Source organism: Erythrolamprus reginae, chromosome 1 (genome assembly GCF_031021105.1).
Source record: "Erythrolamprus reginae isolate rEryReg1 chromosome 1, rEryReg1.hap1, whole genome shotgun sequence".
Classification (NCBI taxonomy): domain Eukaryota; kingdom Metazoa; phylum Chordata; class Lepidosauria; order Squamata; family Dipsadidae; genus Erythrolamprus; species Erythrolamprus reginae.
Window position 1 is genome coordinate 378,086,389 of NC_091950.1, and position 21,540 is coordinate 378,107,928.

The 21,540-nt window shown below is 40.5% G+C and overlaps 1 protein-coding gene across 1 annotated transcript in view; it reads right to left on the reverse strand.

Annotated features, from left to right (window-relative positions):
• Positions 1–21,540, reverse strand: part of FSHR (follicle stimulating hormone receptor) — a 110,879-nt gene that overhangs the window by 3,577 nt on the left and 85,762 nt on the right. The window contains exons 8-9 of the mRNA XM_070741608.1: positions 16,650–16,724; positions 3,400–3,585 (exon numbers count right to left, since the gene is read on the reverse strand). Coding sequence (XP_070597709.1) covers positions 3,400–3,585; positions 16,650–16,724 — 261 coding nt within the window. The remainder of the gene's footprint in view (positions 1–3,399; positions 3,586–16,649; positions 16,725–21,540) is intronic.

A 21,540-nucleotide genomic window follows, 5' to 3' on the forward strand; every position in this document is an offset into this window, starting at 1 on the left:
CAAGATTAAATTAAAATATGGTCTTGTAAAATATAGATGCTCATCAAAAGCAGATCCAATTTGGAAACAAGGAGGGATTTTCTAAGAGTGAGAAGGATTAATCAATGCAACAGCTTGCCTCATGGAGTTGTGGGTACTCTCCATTACTAGAGGTTTTCAAGAACAAATTGGATATCCATTTGCCCAAGGTGGTATAAGGATTTCTGCCTTGGGAAGAGGCTTGAACTAGAAGATCTTTAAGCTCCGTTCTGCCCTATAATTCTATTCTATGGTGAAAATTATCAAAATTATTAAATACACTGCTCAAAAAAACCTAAAGGGAACACTTAAACAATATAATATAACTCCAAGTAAATGAAACGTCTGTGAAATCGAACTGTCCACTTAGGAAGCAACACTGATTGATAATCAATGTGCACATTCAACTTTGTACAGAACAAAGTATTCAATGAGAATATTTCATTCATTCAGATCTAGGATGTGATATTTGAGTGTCCCCTTTATTTTTTTGAGCAGTATATATAGGTGATGATCATATATAAACTATGCATTTAAATTTGAATTCAAATCAAATCAGCATAATTATTTATCTGTCCCTAACTACTTTTGGAGTGGACTTTTCTCATATCATAATATTCAAATATGAAGATTGGCTTGAAAAGATTGCATAGCCCTGCTGCAGTCTTCAAGATATCCATGTATGGAGTCCTGGTTAACAAATATCAAATGCTGAAGATAGGTGTTATTTCAAAAAAAGCTAAAATAGCAAAGACTGAGAACGGCCCACTTCTAATGTGAAACATACATTTGTGGAAGAGTTAAAAACATAATCAGCAAAGCAACTGAAAGAGCTTAAGGGTTAATTAAACCGGTCATTGTTTGCATCTCAAAGTATACTTGAAAAGACAGAAATAAATGAGGTCTCTTGATGCTTGAAGGCGTAAGTCTTACAGGGATGGCAAATCAACATGAAAGAAGTCTGATTTAAGATGATGAGAAGGCACCAGTGAAACTCCACGTGTGCTAATGTGCTAATGATTATATCTGAAAACTGGAGTTATTATAATGAATGCAGTGGTGATATCTATTTCACTGTTTTCATTTTTCTCCTGCCCCAAGGCCATCCAAATGCCAAGGCCTGCTTTATCCTCGTGTTTCTAAATGAGGGAAAGTTGGAGAATTTTTTTTTACAGGATCTATTCTTTTAAAAAGAGGGCTAGAGCTGATGATACTTTGGGTAGAAAGGGAATTCTTTACATAGCTGCTGAATTCAGAAGGGGCAGGTAGGCATGCAAGCAGAGAATGTTAGCTTTAAAAGTATATTCATCTCTTCCTGTAAAATGCTTCCTGTTTGTCTTTAAGCTACTGTCAAAAATTGAAGACTCTTTGATCTTTCTTGGTGACAGTCAAAATAGTCCAATTATGTTTTTGAGCTCCTGATGGGAATATGTGGAGGAGCTACTAGCTATTAAGCATAAATAAGACCAAGAAACCAATTTTGATCAAATCTAGAGGGCTTTTTATTACCTTTTAATAACCTTTAGAGTTATTTAGAGCTTTATACAAAATATTCTATGTTAGAGTCAATAAAATATCTCAGTTTTAAACACCATGAGAAATATTTGGCCTTTGGCAGCCAGTCCTTTCTATATATTTGAAAGGAAACATTCATTCTAAGGAAGAAATGTTATTTTAGCCCAATCAACCTCAGTGTTACTTAAAAAATACTAATCATTTTGTATCTGTTAGTTGTTTTATAGTACTGTAAACCATGCAAAATCATTTTTTCATTAAATGGGTGATATCAGTTTCATAAATAAAATATTTAGCCCAATCCTCATTAATTCTTACAAAAAAAATGCTTGTTGACATAGCCACCATTTAAACTCGCAAATCCAGAAAGAAGTAGTTTCTTTTAATCCCCATCTTCCTCTTATTAGCAAGATCTAATGTATAGGTAAACACTGTTCTCTGAAAGCTGTGCGCATGCGCGTGCTCCAAAATACCCCCGTGCACCCTTTTCCTCGGGCGCGTGCTCCCCATCCCCCTGTCAGCCTGCGGAGGGGGCAGGGAGGCGCGGGTATAGAAGGGAGCTGCGGCCGCCCCTGCCTCTCCATGGTGCCTCTGGCCCCCTTGCGCTCCTGGCCTCTCGGTCCTGCCCCCCGTCCGCCCGATTCACCCCCTCTCCTCCTCCACCGCCTCCTGCCTTGGGCGAGACTTCTCTCTCGGCGGTCGCTGCAGCTTCTTCTCCTCATCTTCATCCGCGCTCCTGGCAAGAGGGATGCAATTGGCCAGGACGTGGCAGCCCCACTCTTTGGGAGGGCGGGGCTGGAACAGAGGGGCAGCTGCGATGGGGCTGGCTCGGCAAAAGTGCTCCCAACGAAGGGGCTGTGAGAGGGTTTTCTCCATGCGCTTCAGGAATGCCCGCCCCGCCTCTCTCGCAGTCCCCTCACTGGGAGCACTTTCATCTCGAGCTTTCAGCAAGGGGGCTGCAGTAGAGGCAGGACAGGCATTCCCGAAGCGCTCGGAGAAAGCGCTCTCGCAGCCCCCTCACTGACAGAGAGAGGGGGGGGGAGAGAGAAAGTAAGTGAGAAAGAAAGAGAGAGAGAAAGGGGGGAGAGAGAGTTAGCAAGAGAGAGAAGAGAAAGAAAGCAAGAGAAATAGAAAGAGAGAGAGAGAGAGAAAGAAAGCAATAGAGAGAGAGAAACAAAATAAGAAAGAGAGAGAGAGCAAGAGGGGGAGAGAGAGAAAGAGAGGGAGAGAGAAAGTGAGAGAAATGACTCTTGATTTAAAGCATATGGTAAAAAGCACCCACAAAGAAGGGGGGAGGAGACAGGGATGGAAAAAGAGGAGAAGATAGTAATAACAATAGATTTTGGTTTTGTTTTATTATTAATTTCTTTTAAATAAAAAAAATGAGTTTTTTCTTATTTATTTATTTATTTATTTATTTGTTTGTTTGTTTGTTTGTTTGTTTGTTTGTTTGTTTGTTTGTACTTCTATGCTGCCCAGTCCCAAAGGGACTGCCGCTCAGACATTATACTTTTTGGCCCACACCGAAAAAAAATTAGAGGGAACATTGTAGGTAAATAGTCTATTGTCTTCCAGAATGTAACCATATTTTGAAGGGCCACATATCCATCTCTGGTGACTGGTTAGTCAGGAAGAAACTTGGCCACTATAATCAGTATCAAACTTGTTGAGAGAAAGAAAGTCTATAACATTTATGGTTTTTTTTGCTGGGCTGAGAAACCGAAGGGCTTATTGCATGATTTTTTTCCTCCTGCTTGGCAGATTAAACAAATTGCATGTTACTCAGGCTAGTCATGAAAATCAAAGCAGACTGTGGCAGTCACAAATGCACCAAAACCCTACATGGAAAACAAATGAGCTACTCACTTTTGTTTAGTCCGATTTTCAAATGCACAGCAGTGGCTTGGATATGTGAGGTTTGCCTCAATTAAAGCATGGAACTTGTCCAAGGGAGGGAGCTTTTTTAAGTTGTACGTAGATTTCGCTACCAACTTGCTAATGTGCTCTAGACCAATGTTTGGTAGTTGGCTGATCTTTGTCTCAGAAATATCCCTGTAAAAAAAGATAATGAGAATTTCAGATGCTACATAGTTCCATCTCATCTCTTGATTGGCATACACTATTCTCTAACTGTAATACTGCCAAAGACTACTACAATATATATATTTGCTCGAAATCCAAAGAGTCAGATTAGATTATATGTACCATTAATAATCACCAAAACAAGAAAAATAAATTACCATAAAAATAAGGAAGCTCCAATCCAGAAAAAAAGATCTCTTTGGCGAAAAAAATAAAACAGTTTACGTTGCAAACTTTAAAAGCTGCTACAAAAATCTGTGTCACCAAATAAAGACTGAATGCACCAATTATTACATCATTCAAGAAGTAAATCTTCTATGCACAAAGTCCACACATGCCTTCTATAACTTTGTAAACAACCAACTCAAAGACTCAAGATCCATCCCACCCCTTAAAGGACGGAATGGTAAAGACTATAAGGATTAAACAGTTAAGGATTAAACAGTTAAAACCAACCTCTTTAATGTACTCTTCAGCTCAATCTTTGTAAACAGAAATGGTTCATGCCCAATATTTCCTAGTCATATCACAATCAACTTCAACGATCTAACACAAATCAATTTTACAGAAGATAATGTAAGAAAGGTATTAACACAACCCAAAGGACCAGCTCCTTATCCAGCTTTTGGTCACTAGCCACAGTCATCCCTATTTTCAAAAAAGGAGACCCAAGAAACGTTGAAAATTACAGACCAATCTTGTTGGGTTGTATCACCTGCAAAGTCATGCAATCAATCATAAACCAATCCATTACACTCCACTAAGAAACTAATAACCTACTCTCCAATAAACAATTTGGTTTCAGGAAAAAAAAATATCCTGTAATCTGCAACTCTTACACTGCAAAAACTTATGGACCACTCAACTTGATCAGGGTAAAAAAATAGACACAATTTACATAGACTTTTGTAAAGCCTTTGATTCAGTAGTACATGACAAACTACTCCTGAAACAAAAATCCAATGGCATCTCTGGACCCCTACATGATTGGACAACTGCGTTCCTGTGTAACAGACAACTAGTAGTCAAAATAGGAATCGCCATATCAAATCCTGCTCCTGTCAACAGTGGGGACCCTCAAGGCAGTGTTCTAGGACCAACACTCTTCATACTCTACATAAACAATCTTTGTGATCATATTATAAGCTATTATTATTATTATTATTATTATTATTATTATTATTATTATTATTATTATTATTATTATGTGGACTTATATGCTGCCCCTCTCTGTGGACTCATTGTGTTCTCTTTGCTGATAATGTTAAATTATTTAACACCACTGACAATGTTGCTATCCTTCAAAAAGACCTTGATCATGTAGCAGAATGGTCAAACAATTGGCAACAAATGCTCTGTCTTACACATTGGCAAAAAGAATCAGAATACAAAATACAAACTTGTAGATGACCCTCACTCTGTTGAAGACCTTGGAGTACTCATATCCTATGATCTAAGCGCTAGAGCCCACAGTAACAACATTGTCAAAAAGGCATTAGGAGTTGTTAATATAATCTTATATAGCTCTAGCAATATTACACTGCTAACCAGAACTTACAAAACCTTTGTTAGACCAATTTTGCAATACGTGCTCACCTCTCTGGAACCCGCATTGCATATCAGGCATTAATGCAATCAAGAGAGTCCAGAAATATTTCACAAGAAGAGTCCTTTAATCCTCTGCTCACAACAAAATACCTTATTCCACCAGACTTGAAATACTGGGATTAGACAATTTACAACAATGTTGCATCCGATCTGATCTAAATGTAGTTCATAAAATCATATACCAAAATGTCCTTCTTGTTAATGACTACTTTAACTTCAACCACAGCAATACGCCAGCATAGATTCAAACTAAATGTCAACTGCTCCAAACTTGACTGCAGAAAATACAATAGAGTGATCAATGCATTGAAGGTAGTACCTGATTCTGTGGTTTCTTCCCCAAACCCCTAAAACTTTAATCTTATGCTGTCTACAGTTGACTTCTCCCCATTTCTAAGAGGTCTGTAAGGGCATGTATAAGCACACCAATGTGCCTACCATCCCTGTTCTACTGTCCTATTGTTCTCCTTTAGGTTACGTTTATACAAACTACTACTATCCTATACATGTTTGACAAACAAACAAACAACAAACAAACAAACAAACAAACAAATAAATAAATAAATGGGTCCAAAGACGGGCTACAAGAATGGTGGAAGGTCTGAAGTATAAAACTTATCAGGAAAGATTTAATGAACTCAATCTGTATAGTCTGGAGCAGTGGCCCCAACGTTTTTTCCACCAGGGACCAGTTTCAGCAAGACAATTTTTCTATGGCCCAGTGGGGGCGGAAAGGGGCGTGGTTGGGGGCGGGATTAAGCATGGGGGTGCTGGTCCTCCCCGCCCCTCTTTCCCGCCACCGTCCTGTGGCCGGCAGAACCTGCCTCCCAAGCCCTCTTGCCCAGCGGGAGCTAAGCGCCGGAGAGAGGGGGTCAGGCTGGCCCTCCTGCCTCCCCCCAGCCAAAAACGCAAAAGCGCCCTGCGGCAGAAGCCAAAAGAGGCTTGAGCCTCTCGGTTCTTCCCGCCCCTCTGTCCCATCCATCGTTCTGTGGCCGGCAGAACCTGCCTCCCGAGGCCTCTTGCCCGGCGGGAGGCGAAGCGCTGGAGGGAGGGGGTGGCGGCATGAGGGCCGGCAGCTGCTGACTCCACGGACCGGTGCAACATGCCCCGCGGCCCGGTACTGGTCCGCGGCCCGGTGGTTGGGGACCCCTGGTCTGGAGGACAGAAGGAAAAGGGGGGGACATGATTGAAACATTTAAATATGTTAAAGGGTTAAATAGGGTTCAGGAGGGAAGTGTTTTTAATAGGAAAGTGAACACAAGAACAAGGGGACACAATCTGAAGTTAGTTGGGGGAAAGATCAAAGGCAACATGAGAAAATATTATTTTACTGAAAGAGTAGTAGATCCTTGGAACAAACTTCCAGCAGACGTGGTTGGTAAATCCACAGTAACCGAATTTAAACATGCCTGGGATAAACATATATCCATTGTAAGATAAAATACAGGAAATAGTATAAGGGCAGACTAGATGGACCATGAAGTCTTTTTCTGCCATCAGTCTTCTATGTTACAAACAAACAAACAAACAAACAAACAAACAAACAAACAAACAATAAACAAACAAACAAACAAACAAACAAACAAACAAACAATGATTTCTCTGGGATGTTCAAATACTTGAAATACTTCAACATAAGCTTTGTTAGCAGTTTCATTTCTGATAAAGAAATGAAAAAGTACAAGTGGTACAATCCTGTGCAAAAACTGGGAGCACTTTACTGTGAAATGACTGGGTCTTACCTGCAGTAGACATACCCCACTTGAGCTGAATGCCTACTTTCTCTTTAAAAGTGTTTTAACTTTTGGCTAAAATACCCACAAGACAAGATTTATATTTTTTTAATTTTTTAATTTTTTAATGAAGATGGGATTTCATCATGAGCAGCTTTTTCACTTTGGCTAATTACAAAATTAAAATTGTAACACAGTTGTTAAAGGAACAGGCACTGAAATGTCCTTAGCCTGCTCTAATTACAATCTTACTGTCATTGGCAATCCCCTTTGACCCTCAGGATGGAGTGTCTCTAACACCCATTTACTTATTGGCTATTTTTTCTTCTGATACTTCAACACTTTGGTTCTTTTGATTTCAGATCACGACGTTTTTTCTGTTGTTTCTTAAAAGAAAAGGTCTCTTTCCTTCTCAGAATTTACAGGGTTTGCCAAAATGCTGCTTGAGCTGACACATTTTCTTGAGAAATTAGAATGTTCATGACCCTCCTTTATTATTACCAGATTAGCATTTGAAGTAGAAATTAGCTGCAGAAGTAGAAAATAGTTACGGTAACTTTTATTTTGCAAGAGAAGCTTGTAAATAAATAAGGGTACCAAGAGCAAGCAATCTCTTTGAGGTCTAGGCTAGAAAAAGATAGGAAATCTTTGCAGAAATGAAAATCTGGGATTGATGAAGAAGTTCTGTGTGCATTTTTCAGAATGAATCGGTGCAGCCGAAAGATGAAAATAGATAGATTTAAATCACATAGAATAGAATAGAATAGAACTTTATTGGCCAAGTGTGATTGGACACACAAGGAATTTGTCATGCAGAATGCAGCTGCAAGAGCAATCATGGGCTTCCCTAGGTATGCCCATGTTACACCAACACTCCGCAGTCTGCATTGGTTGCCGATCGGTTTCCGCTCACAATTCAAAGTGTTGGTTATGACCTATAAAGCCCTTCATGGCACGGGGCCAGAATATCTACGAGACCGCCTTTTGCCACATGAATCCCAGCGGCCGGCTAGATCCCACAGAGTGGGCCTTCTCCGGGTCCTGTCAACTAAACAATGTCGGTTGGCAGGACCCAGGGGAAGGGCCTTCTCTGTGGCGGCCCCGGCCCTCTGGAACCAGCTCCTCCCAGAGATTAGGACTGCCCCCACTTTCCTTGCCTTTCATAAACTTCTTAAAACCCACCTCTGCCGTCAGGCATGGGGGAACTGAGACATCTCCCCGTGCCTATGTAGTTTTATGTATGGTATGTTTGTATGTATGCTTTTTATATAATGGGGTTTTTAGGTTTTTTAATGTAAAATTGTTTTTTTAGACTTTGATATTAGATTTGTCATTGTATATTGTTTTTTATCACTGTTGTGAGCTGCCCTGAGTCTGCGGAGAGGGGCGGCATACAAATCTAATAAATAATAATAATAATAATAATAATAATAATAATAATAATAATAATGTGTACAACACTTAATGATTGTCATAGGGGTCAAATAAGCAATGAAGAAACAATTAATATTAATAATACACATGGGGAGGAATATATCCTGCAGGATTAGCTGTTGGGGCAAAATTCTTTTCATTTTACATCAGTGACCTAAAGGAGAAAAGAAACCCAAAAGAGTGAGGGTTTGATGATAACAGAAAACTGATGAAGTGAGAAAAACCGATTGAAGAGAGAAGCTGTGGCTGAAAAGGGATTGGAAGGAATAATCTGTGTTCATTGCAGAAAATTGACAATTAGGACAAGATCAATGTGACCACTAAAGAAAACAAAATGACTATGGAGTCCTGCCCAGAATCAAGAAGGCCATTTCTGGCTCACAACATAGTTGTTTTGAAGAATGTGGGCCAAGTTGGTGCTAATTATTTAAAATTAAAAAAAGAAAAAGAAAAACATAGTTTGTCAGCAGCAATGCCTGTTGCTGGAAAAGAAGCTTTCATCCTGGCATTATTATTTTATGTGTTTATGGTTCTGAGTGCACAAACAAGTCCAAATTTGAAGGCAACTAAATAGAAGTTGCTCACATAGAAAGGCCAAAAGCTCAAGTAATTGGTTTGAAGGAAGAGGTTTTTTCCCCACGTAATTTTATTAAAATTAAAAAAAGATTAAAACTAATATTAAGACACAAGAAGATAGCAAGAAAAAGAAAAAAGACAAAAGTGCAGAAAAGAAAAGAAATAAAATATAAAGAAATAGCTAGTGATGTTCTTTACAGCAGTTATAAGTATAAATTTATCTCTTACAATGTTTCTCTCACTTTTTAATAATATTTTTTCTAATCATTAAATCCATAAATCTTATGGGTTTTTTTGTTTCATTCGTGTAATAATCTTGCTGCAGCTTTCATATATAAAAATAAAGTTCCATGCTGGTAGCAAATTTGGAATAGAAACATTAAATTAACTAAGTCAACAGCTTACAAAGAAAATAAATATAAAATGTTTTATCAGTGGCATCTGACCCCAAACAGATTGGCTAAAATATATCCAAATTGCAATCAGGACTGCTGGAAGTGTAAAAAAAGAGCAAGGCACCTTCTTTCATGCATGGAAGTGTAAAAAAGAGCAGGGCACCTTCTTTCACTGCTCACAGTCACTCATGCCCTCATCACCTCGAGGTTTGATTACTGCAACGCTCTCTACATGGGGATACCTTTGAAAAGTGTTCGGAAACTTCAGATAGTGCAGAATGCGTCTGCGAGAGCCATCGTGGGGCTTCCAAGATTCGCCTATGTTTCCTCAACACTCTGTGGCTTGCATTGGCTGCCGATCAGTTTCCGGTCACAATTCAAAGTGTTGGTCACAACCTTTAAAGCGCTACATGGCTTTGGACCAGACTACCTCCGTAACCGGCTGCTACCGCACGAATCCCAGCGACCGATAAGGTCCCACAGAGTTGGCCTTCTCTGGGTCCCGTCGACTAAACAATGTCATTTGGCGGGGCCCAGGGGAAGAGACTTCTCTGCGGCGGCCCCGGCCTTCTGGAACCAACTCCCCACGGAGATTAGAATTGCCCCCACCCTCCCTGTCTTTCGTAAACTACTCAAGACTCATTTATACCGCCAGGCATGGGGGAGTTGAGATATTCCTTCCCCCTAGGCCATTACAAGTTATGCATGGTATGTCTGTGTGTATGTTTGGTTTTATAATAAGGGTTTTTAGTTGTTTTATTATTGGATTGTCACATGCTGTTTTTATCATTGTTGTTAGCCGCCCCAAGTCTACGGAGAGGGGCGGCATACAAATCCAATAAATTATTATTATTATTATTATTATTATTATTTTATTATTATTATTATATGTCCTGAAGCTAAAAAATATTGGAGAAATATCCATAGATGGTTACAAGAAATAACAGGAATTATTGTTGAATTTACCCCAGAATTATTTTTATTATGTATTATCAGGAAAACATACCCCCCAAATATTAAGTATTTATTGTTACATATTGCGATGGTGGCAAGAATTACTTATGCACCAAAATGCAAGGATTCAAAAGTACCTGGAGATACAGAGACAATAAATTTCGATTGTGCAGAAATGGACCAATTAACTATGGAATTGAATGATAAAAAAATATTCAGGCTATTATTTTATCTAGACAATGTGGTATAAAGGGATAAAAAAAGGAAAGTAAACTCACAGTGAAAATTGGTTTATACAAGATTACGTGTACAAATATATGAACATATAGTATACTTGAAAATATTTAAATTTGTAATTGTGTTAGTGTTTGTCTATATGTTGTGTTTCTGTTTCTTTTAATGTATATATATATTCAATAAAAAAAATATTTTTTAAATAAAATAAAATTCCATGACTCTCCCCACCTAATTGTTTATTGATAAGTTCCAAAAGAAAAACCACTGGTTTCAATTGTATATTATTCTTTAAAATCTTCTGAATTGCTGAATTCAAAACTTTCTGGCTTTTTAAGTGTCCACCAAACATGATAAATTGTCCCTTCATATTTCTAACATAAACTTGAAATACATTTTTGCATTCTAGGCAATTTTTCTAGTGACAAAGTTACATCATTTTATTAAAAAAATGCTTTAAGTTTTTCATACAATGTAAATTTCAATCCTTTTAACCACATGTTCTCCTACCGTACCACATATATTGTGACTAACTTTGATGTAGTCTTTCACCTTCTTCTTTTGTTTCAAATTTCAATAAAAGTTTTACTGAAAATTTAAATGTAAAAATTTACATTTTAGTAATTATATATTTATCATTTGCACACAGTTCTAGTTTAAACTTAGTTTAAACCAAAAATTATTTTATCTATCTTAAATCTTTGAAGGAGGAGATTTTATTCTATGTCTAACTGGTTGGTTGATGGGGCTGATTATATTTGTAGGTAGTTATAGTAGTTATATCATTTTGATTTTCTCTGTAGGTTTCCAATTGTCAAATAAGATGCTTTATGAAAATAGAAAACATGAGAAAACATATCATAATAATGTGGGGAGTAAAGCTGGATTTGATACAAATCTTGATGGACTGGAATCCTTTTGGTCTGTTGTGATTCTCATATTGGAAGGATCCTTTATCATGCCCCTTGCTTGGAAGCCATTGATGAGAGTGAACAATGAAAAAGGCCCCAACACTAGTCAGTTCCTGTTGAGGGAACAGGTCCTAGCCCTGGTGCTGAGGCAGAATTAAATCCCCTTGCATTAAACTAATATAATTAAACTAATATTAAACTAATGCGTAAACTAATATCCTGCACTAGTTTTTCAATATCACGCCTAGAGGGAAAAGGGAAGCTAGAAGGTAAGAACAAGTTGCATGGAACAATATATTGACTTATCAGAATTATTAAGAGCATTTCCAGTGTTTAAGGTTCTATCTGTGTGCAGCATGAAGCTGAACAATTTCTCTGTTCATCAGGAAGTTTGTAACTCCAAAGGTAGGTGTAGCATCGCTTTTTCTTTGAAAAATTGGACCCTTTTTAAAAACAAAATGCTATTAACTATACAAAATGTATTTGAAATTCCTCATCCATTCAAGTTTCCATTTTGTTGTTTTATGGAAAATAATTCAAATAAGTGATTCCTCAACCTCTTGTTTAAATATGCTATTTACACCTGGACAATTAAATCTAATTATGCTGTAAAGAATAGGAGTTTTATTTTTGTTAGGATACTTTTCACTGTTTCAGGGTAAATCTCGTTGGCTTGTCATAACACTTTTAGCTTCATACAATTCTCAAATTTCATATATGTCCTCATTCATCTCTTTGGAAAATCCTTAGATTTTTTTCCCCCCTGTGCAGGATGCCAATTCTACTTTATGTACACATTTGGAGATACAGTTACTAGAGTTCCATTTAAACTATAAATGTTTCTCTGGAGCTGAGACGTGAGATGACATGAGATGTGTGTGTGTGTGTGTGTGTTTGTTTGTTTGTTTGTGTGTGTGCATGGTAGGTTATATATTTCCTTTCGGACAATGCAATACCTTTATAAGCAGGAGCTGAATACAAATATGTACTAAAGTATTATCAAATTGATTTCATTGCAATTCAGTTTCATCCACTTGTTTAAATTCAAACATTGAGTTATTTTTATGAGAATTATTCTGTTTTATTGCCATTGTATCATAGAAGATGAATTGCCTTTTTTGATCCTGGCCAACTCCATGGAACAGTGTTCTTTTAGACATCTGTTACCTTACACTAAATATATTTTCAATTACAAGAGCGATTGGCTTGAAGTAACATTTTTGCTTGGTAAAAACAGTAAAAATTGCCAGATAAATCAATGATTTTGCTCTTGTTCTTTTTTTCCAGCATAATGAATAACCCTTTATTAAATAGCATGGTTGACTCCTTAAGTCTTGAATTCCAAATTCACATTCAAATAGCAATTAAAATGCTGTATATAAAGTAAGTAAGAAGGATTTTAGGAGGAGATGAAATGTACACATGAGTAAAAATGCATATAAAAGAATTAGTGCTGCAAAAAAAAATAAAGATGAGAGAAAAATATTGTATACTGCTTATAGAGAGTAAAAACAGGGCACAATTAAGATTAAAAGAGGCAGAGAAAGTGTAGAATGGTTTTGATTGAAATAACATTATTTTAGAAATAGATGGAGATGACTAAAAAGATTCCTGCAGGAGAGTAAAAGGAATTTAAAAGAAAGAAAGAAATGATTTGGGGTGAAATTGAAATGAAGGAATGATAAAAGGTATAGTTTAGAGATTTGCATGGGAATTGAAATTCATAGGTCGAAGAAGTAATTTGAAGCAAATGCTATCCATTTTAATATCCACCCAATAATGAAAAGCAAATAATAAATACATGAGAATATGGAAACATTGTGAAATTGCAGATACTAATGGTGTAACTAGAGAAATATTAAAACAAATTATGTGGTTTTCATATGGATTGGCTGTACAGTATATTAAACTTGTGTATTTATGCTTGGCCAGTTGGAAGAATCTGTTACTGTCCACCTATAAGCCCCCCCCCCCCCCATATAAGTAAATTCAAAAGAGAATACAAAAACTGTAGAGGAATTAGTTGGCCCTCCTGTCTGGGAAAGTAGATTAAAAAGGCAAAAGTAGCAATCCAAATTAAATAAAAATAGGTAGAATAAATTGGCTTTGTGATGGGCAGAATAGAGCATTGCTCTCCAACAAGTGCGGAAAATTATCCTATATATGTTACAATATGTTATGTTACAATTTGCCATCATGGTACTTCCAACTCCTTGGCTCTTCCTCATTTTGTGGCTACCCTGATCTATTCCATTGCTTTGATTTGAAGGATACTATTACTAAAAATAATTATAATCAGAATCATGATAATTGCAGAATGATAAAGAAGGTATGAATCTTTATCATATCAGTGTTGCCTTGAAACACTAGATGGGCAGCAAATAAATGTGATAATACTAATATAGGCACTTTGGTTGCAATCCCAAAATAATTGGAGCACTACTTTGGCATCGACAAAATATCTATCAGTTAACTGCAAAAGGCAGCTTTACTTGGGACAGTTTACATACTGTGATCATACCTTAAAAGATCATCAAACATCCTCATCTGCCTATCACATGTCCATGGAAAAGATTTGATAGGTGGACAGAAAAACCAAATCCAGTCTGAACATCTGGCTGACTAACCAATGAAGAATAGCATAACAAGATGACATAATTGGTGGATCTATCCATATCACATTACAACATGGTGCCAAATAACATACACACACACACACACACACACACAAAATGCTGAAACACTTCCCTGATGATACATTTCCCTGATGTTCTATAGAGGAATTATTGAGTATATCATCTGCACCTCTATAACTGTATGGTGTGGTTGTGCAACCCAACAAGACAGACACAGACTTCAGAGAATAATTAGAACTGCAGAAAAAACAATTGCTACAACCTACCTTCCATTGAGGACCTATAAACTGCATGAGTCAAAAAGAGGGCTGTGAAAATATTTACAGGCCCCTCACATCCTGGGCATAAACTGTTTCAACTTCTACCTTCAAAATGATGCTATAGAGTACTGCATTCCAGAACAAGTAGACACAAAAACAGTTTTCCCCTAAACGCCATCACTCTGCTAAACAAATAATTCCCTCAACACTGTCAAACTATTTACTGAGTCTGCACTATTATTAATTTTCTCATCATTCTCATCATCAGTAAGAGCCTTGATGGTGCAGTGGTTAGAGTGCAGTACTGCAAGCTACTTCTGCTGATCATTGACTGCTAGCAGTTTGGCAGATCAAATCTCAGTAGGCTCAAGGTTGATTCAGCCTTCCATCCTTCCAAGGTCAGTAAAATGAGGACCCAGATTGTTGGGGGCAATATGATTACTCTCTGTAAACTGCTCAGTGAGGCCTGTAAAGCACTTTGAAGTGGTATATAAGTCTAAATGCTACTCCTATCACCCATTTCCTCCCGCTAATGACTGCATGACTATAACTTGCTTGCTTGTATCTTTACAATTTATATTGACTGTTTCCTAATATGATTTGATTGCTTATTTGCACCTGGACTATTAAGTATTGTACCTTATGATTCTTGAGGAACGTATCTTTTATGTTATGTACACTGAGAGCATATGCACCACGACAAATTCCTTGTTTATAGTTTATAGTTTAATCAGATTTGTATGCCGCCCCTCTCTGCAGACTCGTCCAATTACACTTGGCCTATTCTATTCTATTCTATTCTTCACTCCTCCACTCGAAATAGAATACCCTATGAGACTAGACTTTCAATCCTGGGCCTAGAAAGTTTAGAACTAAGATGCCTTAAACAAGATCTAAGTATTGTCCACAAGATCATATGCTGCAACGTCCTGCCTGTCAGTGACTACTTCAGCTTCAACCACAACAACACAAGAGCACACAACAGATTTAAACTTAATATTAACCGCTCCAAACTTGACTGTAAAAAATATGACTTCAGTAACCGAGTTGTCGAAGCGTGGAACTCATTACCGGACTCCATAGTGTCATCCCCAAACCCCCAACACTTTACCCTTAGATTATCTACGGTTGACCTATCCAGATTCCTAAGAGGTCAGTAAGGGGCGAGTACAAGTGCACTAGAGTGCCTTCCGTCCCTGTCCTATTGCTCTCCTATACCTTTCTTCTATTCCTATATATCTTCTTCTATTCTTTCATTGATATGTTCTATTACTATATCTTCTTTTCTATTATTTCTTAGATATATTTTACTATGAGTATCACCTCTATAACCTTCATCATGTATTTTACTTTGTGCATATAGATATATACCCACTAAAACCCTCATTGTGTATTGGACAAAATAAATAAATAAAAATAAATAAATAAAATTCTATTCTATTCTATTCTATTCTATTTTTTGCCTCTGAAGATGGAGTTTCATTTAGTTTATCCATTATACTTTGTACTAGTTATACTGAACTGGAATACTGGGTCCCATTCTGGGCACTTCAAGGAGCTTCAAGGAGATATGAAGAGGCTGGAGCATCTACCACCAAGTTAAGGAGCCCAGAGGCTAAATCTTAAAGGAGATGGGCATGTTTATAAAAAGTGAATATAAAGGCAGATGTAGCAATATACTACAAACGCCAATGTCAGATCAAGACAGATACAGTAGTTGAAAACTAAAAGAAGACAATTCAGGTGGAATATTAGGATAAATTAAGTAACGAAATAGTCCACTTAGGAAAATGGGGCTTCATCTTGGTGGATATTTTTGAAAGGAGGAGAATGGCTATCTGCAATGGAGGTTCTGCTGGATTCTTGAAATCAGTATGTGTTTGGGCTAGATGACCTCTAAGATTCCTACTAATCTCTACAATATGTAACTCTATTGACTATGACTTTTTATCATTCCCTTTTAGATTATCTAAATTGGAATCTTTTGCCAGTTCATGAGGAAATACATCCGTTAGGGTTTTTCTTTTAATATACTCAAAGCTCCTTAAATGAATCATAAATTGGGAATTATGTGTTAATTATTTTGTGCTCTTTAGGGGAGCAAAGAATCAAAAGTAAATATACAGTGCAGAGCAAAAAGATTCATGCAGTGATGAAATTTAAATGCTTCTTAAATTTCATAAAGCCCCATGCATTTTTTTTAATGTGAGCCATGATGTTATTTTAACATCTACTTTTCTGAGATTATATAAGCATCAGCAATGGTAAGCATAAAATGAGAATTATTACTTACAAATAACCTGGTCCATGGGCTCCTTGGAAAACTTCATTAGGTAACTTTTCTAGGTTATAATTATCACTCAGGTTTCTGTCAGAGAAATAAAAAATAAACAATAATTGTTTAAAGCTAGGAATTTCAAAAAGGAATCTACATATTCATGTATCTTTAGAGACCTCTCAAATTGCTCAAAGACTCCCTGTAACATTTGTCAAGGTTGCTTTATGATGAAAAACTTCTGAAAAACAGAGGAAGCAAACCAGCAGCGAGGTAAGTTGGAACCCACCCCTGGTTCACAAACTTCCTTCAAAAAATAAATTTTGCTGCAATCTGTGTGTCACTTTAAAATTTATCCAACGAAGTGGAGATCTTTATCAGTTGCATAAATAACTATTTTGGGACTGACCATTTCAGGACAGGACCATAACCATTTAATTTCATGACATTTTCATCAAAAGGGCAATTTCATGTCAGCTATACAGTGATCCCCCGGGTATCGCGATCCCGATCATTGCGAACGGCTATATGGCGATTTTTCAACCCGGAAGTCAAAACACCATCTGCGCATGCGTAGATGGCGCCGGGCAGATCAGCTGCTGGGCGGCTTCCCTGGGTCTTCCCCCTCTTGCTGGCGGGAGGGCGAGTGGCGGGCATCAGCGAGGAGTTTCCCCACCGCCCACGCAAACTCCTCGCTGCTGCCGCGCCCGCCGCTTGTCTTGTCCACCTGCCGCCTGTCCGCCACCTGCCTGCCCGCTCGCCCGCCGCTCGCCCGCCCTTCGCCCGCCCACGCCGTTCACGTCGCGCCGCTTCCCAGCTGAGTCCTGAAGCGAATTGGCTTCAGGACTCAGCTGGGAAGCGGCGCGAGCGAACGGTGTGGGCGGGCAAAGGGTGGACGGCAGCGAGGAGTTTGCATGGGCGGCGGGGAAACCCCAATCTTCGGCTCCTTGCTGCTGCGGCGGAAGTAAAAACACCATCTGCGCATGCGCAGATGGTGTTTTTACTTCCGCACCGCTACTTCGCGAAAAACCGATCATTGCGAGGGGTCCTGGAACGGAACCCTCGCAATAATCGGGGGACCACTGTATATGGTTTCAGAAAGATCCTCGTTTACAAGTTTGGAAAATTCTGATTTAATTTCATCCTTTCATTCAGCTAATTGCATTGCTTAAATGATTTCATTTAATTTAGATTTCTCTTGGTCATGTTTATTGGGAATTCTGGTATGGCAGTTTCCATACAAATGAAGATGCCATCTTGAAGTATGTTCTTTTAAGTCAAAGGTTATTCTACAGCCTACAGTTCCATTCTGGAAATCAAGAATGATCTCCCATTTGGAATTTTTATTTATCTTTTGTTTTGTCAAGTACGTGCTTGTGGTATACAAAGATGTAATAATATTTATATATAGGATACTAGTAAAAGAGAAACATTAGGACAGGGGATGGAAGGCACTCTGGTGCACTTATGCACGCCCTTTACTGACCTCTTAGGAATCCCAGCGACCAGCTAGGTCCCACAGAGTGGGTCTTCTCCGGGTCCCGTCAACTAAACAATGCTGCTTGGCGGGACCCAGGGGAAGAGCCTTCTCTGTGGTGGCCCCGGCCCTCTGGAACCAACTCCCCCAGAGTTTAGAATTGCCCCCACCCTCCTTGCCTTTCGTAAGCTTATTTATTTATTATTTATTTATTACTTAGATTTGTATGCCGTCCCTCTCCGAAGACTCGGGGCGGCTCACAACACGTGGAAACAAATCATAAATAATTTGACAATTTAAAATATTAAAGATTTAAAAAAGACCCCATATACTAACAGACATACACACAAGCATACCATATATAAATTAAACATGCCCAGGGGAAGATGTTTCAGTTCCCCCATGCCTGACGGCAAAGGTGGGTTTTAAGGAGTTTACGGAAGGCAGGAAGAGTAGGGGCAGTTCTAATCTCTGGGGGGAGTTGGTTCCAGAGGGCCGGTGCCGCCACAGAGAAGGCTCTTCCCCTGGGGCCCGCCAACCGACATTGTTTAGTTGACGGGACCCGGAGAAGGCCCACTCTGTCGGACCTAATCGGTCGCTGGGATTCATGCGGCAGGAGGCGGTCTCGGAGATATTCTGGTCCAATGCCATGAAGGGCTTTAAAGGTCATAACCAACACTTTGAATTGTGACCGGAAACTGATCGGCAGCCAATGCAGACTGCGAAGTGATGGTGAAACATGGGCATACCTAGGTAAGCCCATGACTGCTCTCGCAGCTGCATTCTGCACGATCTGAAGTTTCTGAACACTTTTCAAAGGTAGCCCCATGTAGAGAGCATTACAGTAGTCGAACCTCGAGGTGATGAGGGCATGAGTGACTGTTTAAGTTTAAGTTTAAGTTTAAGTTTAATCAGATTAAACTTTTAAGTTTAATCAGATTTGTATGCCGCCCCTCTCCGCAGACTCGGGGCGACTGTGAGCAATGAGTCCTGGTCCAGATAGGGCCGCAACTGGTACACCAGGCGAACCTGGGCAAACGCCCCCCTCGCCACAGCTGAGAGATGTTTTTCTAATGTGAGCTGTGGATCGAGGAGGACGCCCAAGTTGCGGACCCTCTCTGAGGGGGTCAATAATTCCCCCCCCAGGGTGATGGACGGACAGATGGGATTGTCCTTGGGAGGCAAAACCCACAGCCACTCCGTCTTATCCGGGTTGAGCTTGAGTCTGTTGACACCCATCCAGGCCCCAACAGCCTCCAGGCACTGGCACATCACTTCCACCGCTTCGTTGACTGGGCATGGGGTGGAGATGTAAAGCTGGGTATCATCCGCATATTGATGATACCTCACCCCATGTCCTTGGATGATCTCGCCCAGCGGTTTCATGTAGATGTTGAATAGCAGGGGGGAGAGGACCGACCCCTGAGGCACCCCACAAGGGAGAAACCTAGGAGTCGACCTCTGACACCCCACTAACACCGACTGCGACTGGCCAGAGAGGTAGGAGGAGAACCACTGAAGGACAGTGCCTCCCACCCCCAACCCATCCAGCCAGTGCAGAAGGATACCATGGTCGATGGTATCGAAAGCCGCTGAGAGGTCAAGGAGCACCAGGACAGAGGATAAGGCGCTGTCCCGTGCCCGCCAGAGATCATCCATCAACGCGACCAAAGCGGTTTCCGTGCTGTAACCGGGCCTGAAACCCGACTGCTGGGGACCTAGATAATCGGCTTCTTCCAAGGACCGCTGGAGCTGGAGTGCCACCACCTTCTCGACAACCTTCCCCATAAAGGGAAGGTTGGAGACTGGACGATAGTTGTTAAGCACAGCTGGGTCCAGGGAGGGCTTCTTGAGGAGGGGGCGCACGAGCGCTTCTTTATAGAGTGATGGAAAAACTCCCCTCCCCAAGGAAGCGTTGGTAATCTCCTGGGCCCAGATCCGTGTCACCTCCCTGCCGGCCGAAACCAACCAGGAGGGACACGGATCCAGTAAACAGGTGGCGGAACTCACAGCTCCAATGGCCTTGTCCACTTCATCAGGTGTCACCAGATCAAACTCTTCCCAGACAGGTGGACAAGTACGTGCCCCAGTCACCTCGACTGACTCGTTGCCAGTCGACTCTGTTTTACAATTGGAGTCGAGGTCGGCCCGGATCCAAGCGACTTTATCAGCGAAAAACGTGTTAAAATCCTCAGCACTGCTCTGCAAGGGCTCCCCAACTCCCCCCTGGTTAAGAAGGGAGCGGGTCACCCTAAACAGAGTGGCCGGCCGGGATTCCGCTGATGCAATCAAGGCGGCATGGTACGCGCATCTTGCCGCCTTGAGCGCCACTTTGTAAGTCTTAATAAAAGCTCTTACAACGTTCGGTCGGATTCAGACCTACTCTTCCTCCATCGCTTCTCTAGACGTCTCTTCTGGCGTTTCAACTCCCGGAGCTCCTCATTGAACCATGGAGCTCTACGGGGTCTAGCGCCTCGGAGAGGTCGCAAAGGCGCAATCCGGTCAAGAGCCTCCGCTGCGGCCTTGTTCCAGGCCTCCGCAAGAGACTCTGCCGAACTGTGGACAAGTGCCTCTGGTATAACCCCAAGCGCCGTCTGAAAGCCCTCTGGGTCCATCAGGCGTCTGGGGCGGAACATCTTAATTGGTTCCGCCTCCCTGCGGGGAAGGATTGGAGCCAGGAAGTCAAGCCGTAGTAGGAAATGGTCTGACCATGACAAAGGCAATGCATCTAAGCCCCTTAGTCTCAAACCATTACTCAGTTGCTCGGAAAGGAATACCATGTCAGGTGCGTGCCCTCCCTCATGAGTCGGACCCTGTACTACTTGAGTCAGGTCCATGGCTGTCATGGTGGCCATGAACTCCTGTGCCAACCCAGAGGTTTCGCCGAGTGATGGCAGGTTGAAGTCCCCCAGGACAATAAGTCCGGGGAACTCCACCGCCAACCCGGCTACCTCCTTGAGTAGCACAGGCAGGGCTTTTGACACGCAGCTGGGAGGCAGGTACGTGAGAAATAAGCCCACCTGAACCCCTAAGTCCAACTTCAGCAAGAGAGACTCGCAACCCGCAATTTCCAGAGCAATGAGTCCACGCAGGCAAAGGCTCTCCCTGGCTATAATAGCCACTCCTCCCCCCCTTCCCTGGGGTCAAGGTTGATGCCATATCTGAAACCCGGCTGGGCAGATTTCAGAGAGAGGAACACCTCCCTCTGGGCCCAGCCAGGTTTCAGTAATACATGCCAGGTCGGCCTCCTCATCCAGGATCAAATCCCGGATGAGGAGAGCTTTATTTACCACTGACCTGGCATTAAGCAGCAGCAACCTGAGCCCAGGGCCAGAGTTAAGCTACTTAAAACCCACCTCTGCCGCCAGGCATTGAGATATTGAGATACCCTTGAGATACCCTTTCCCCCTAGGCCTTTACAATTTTATGCAT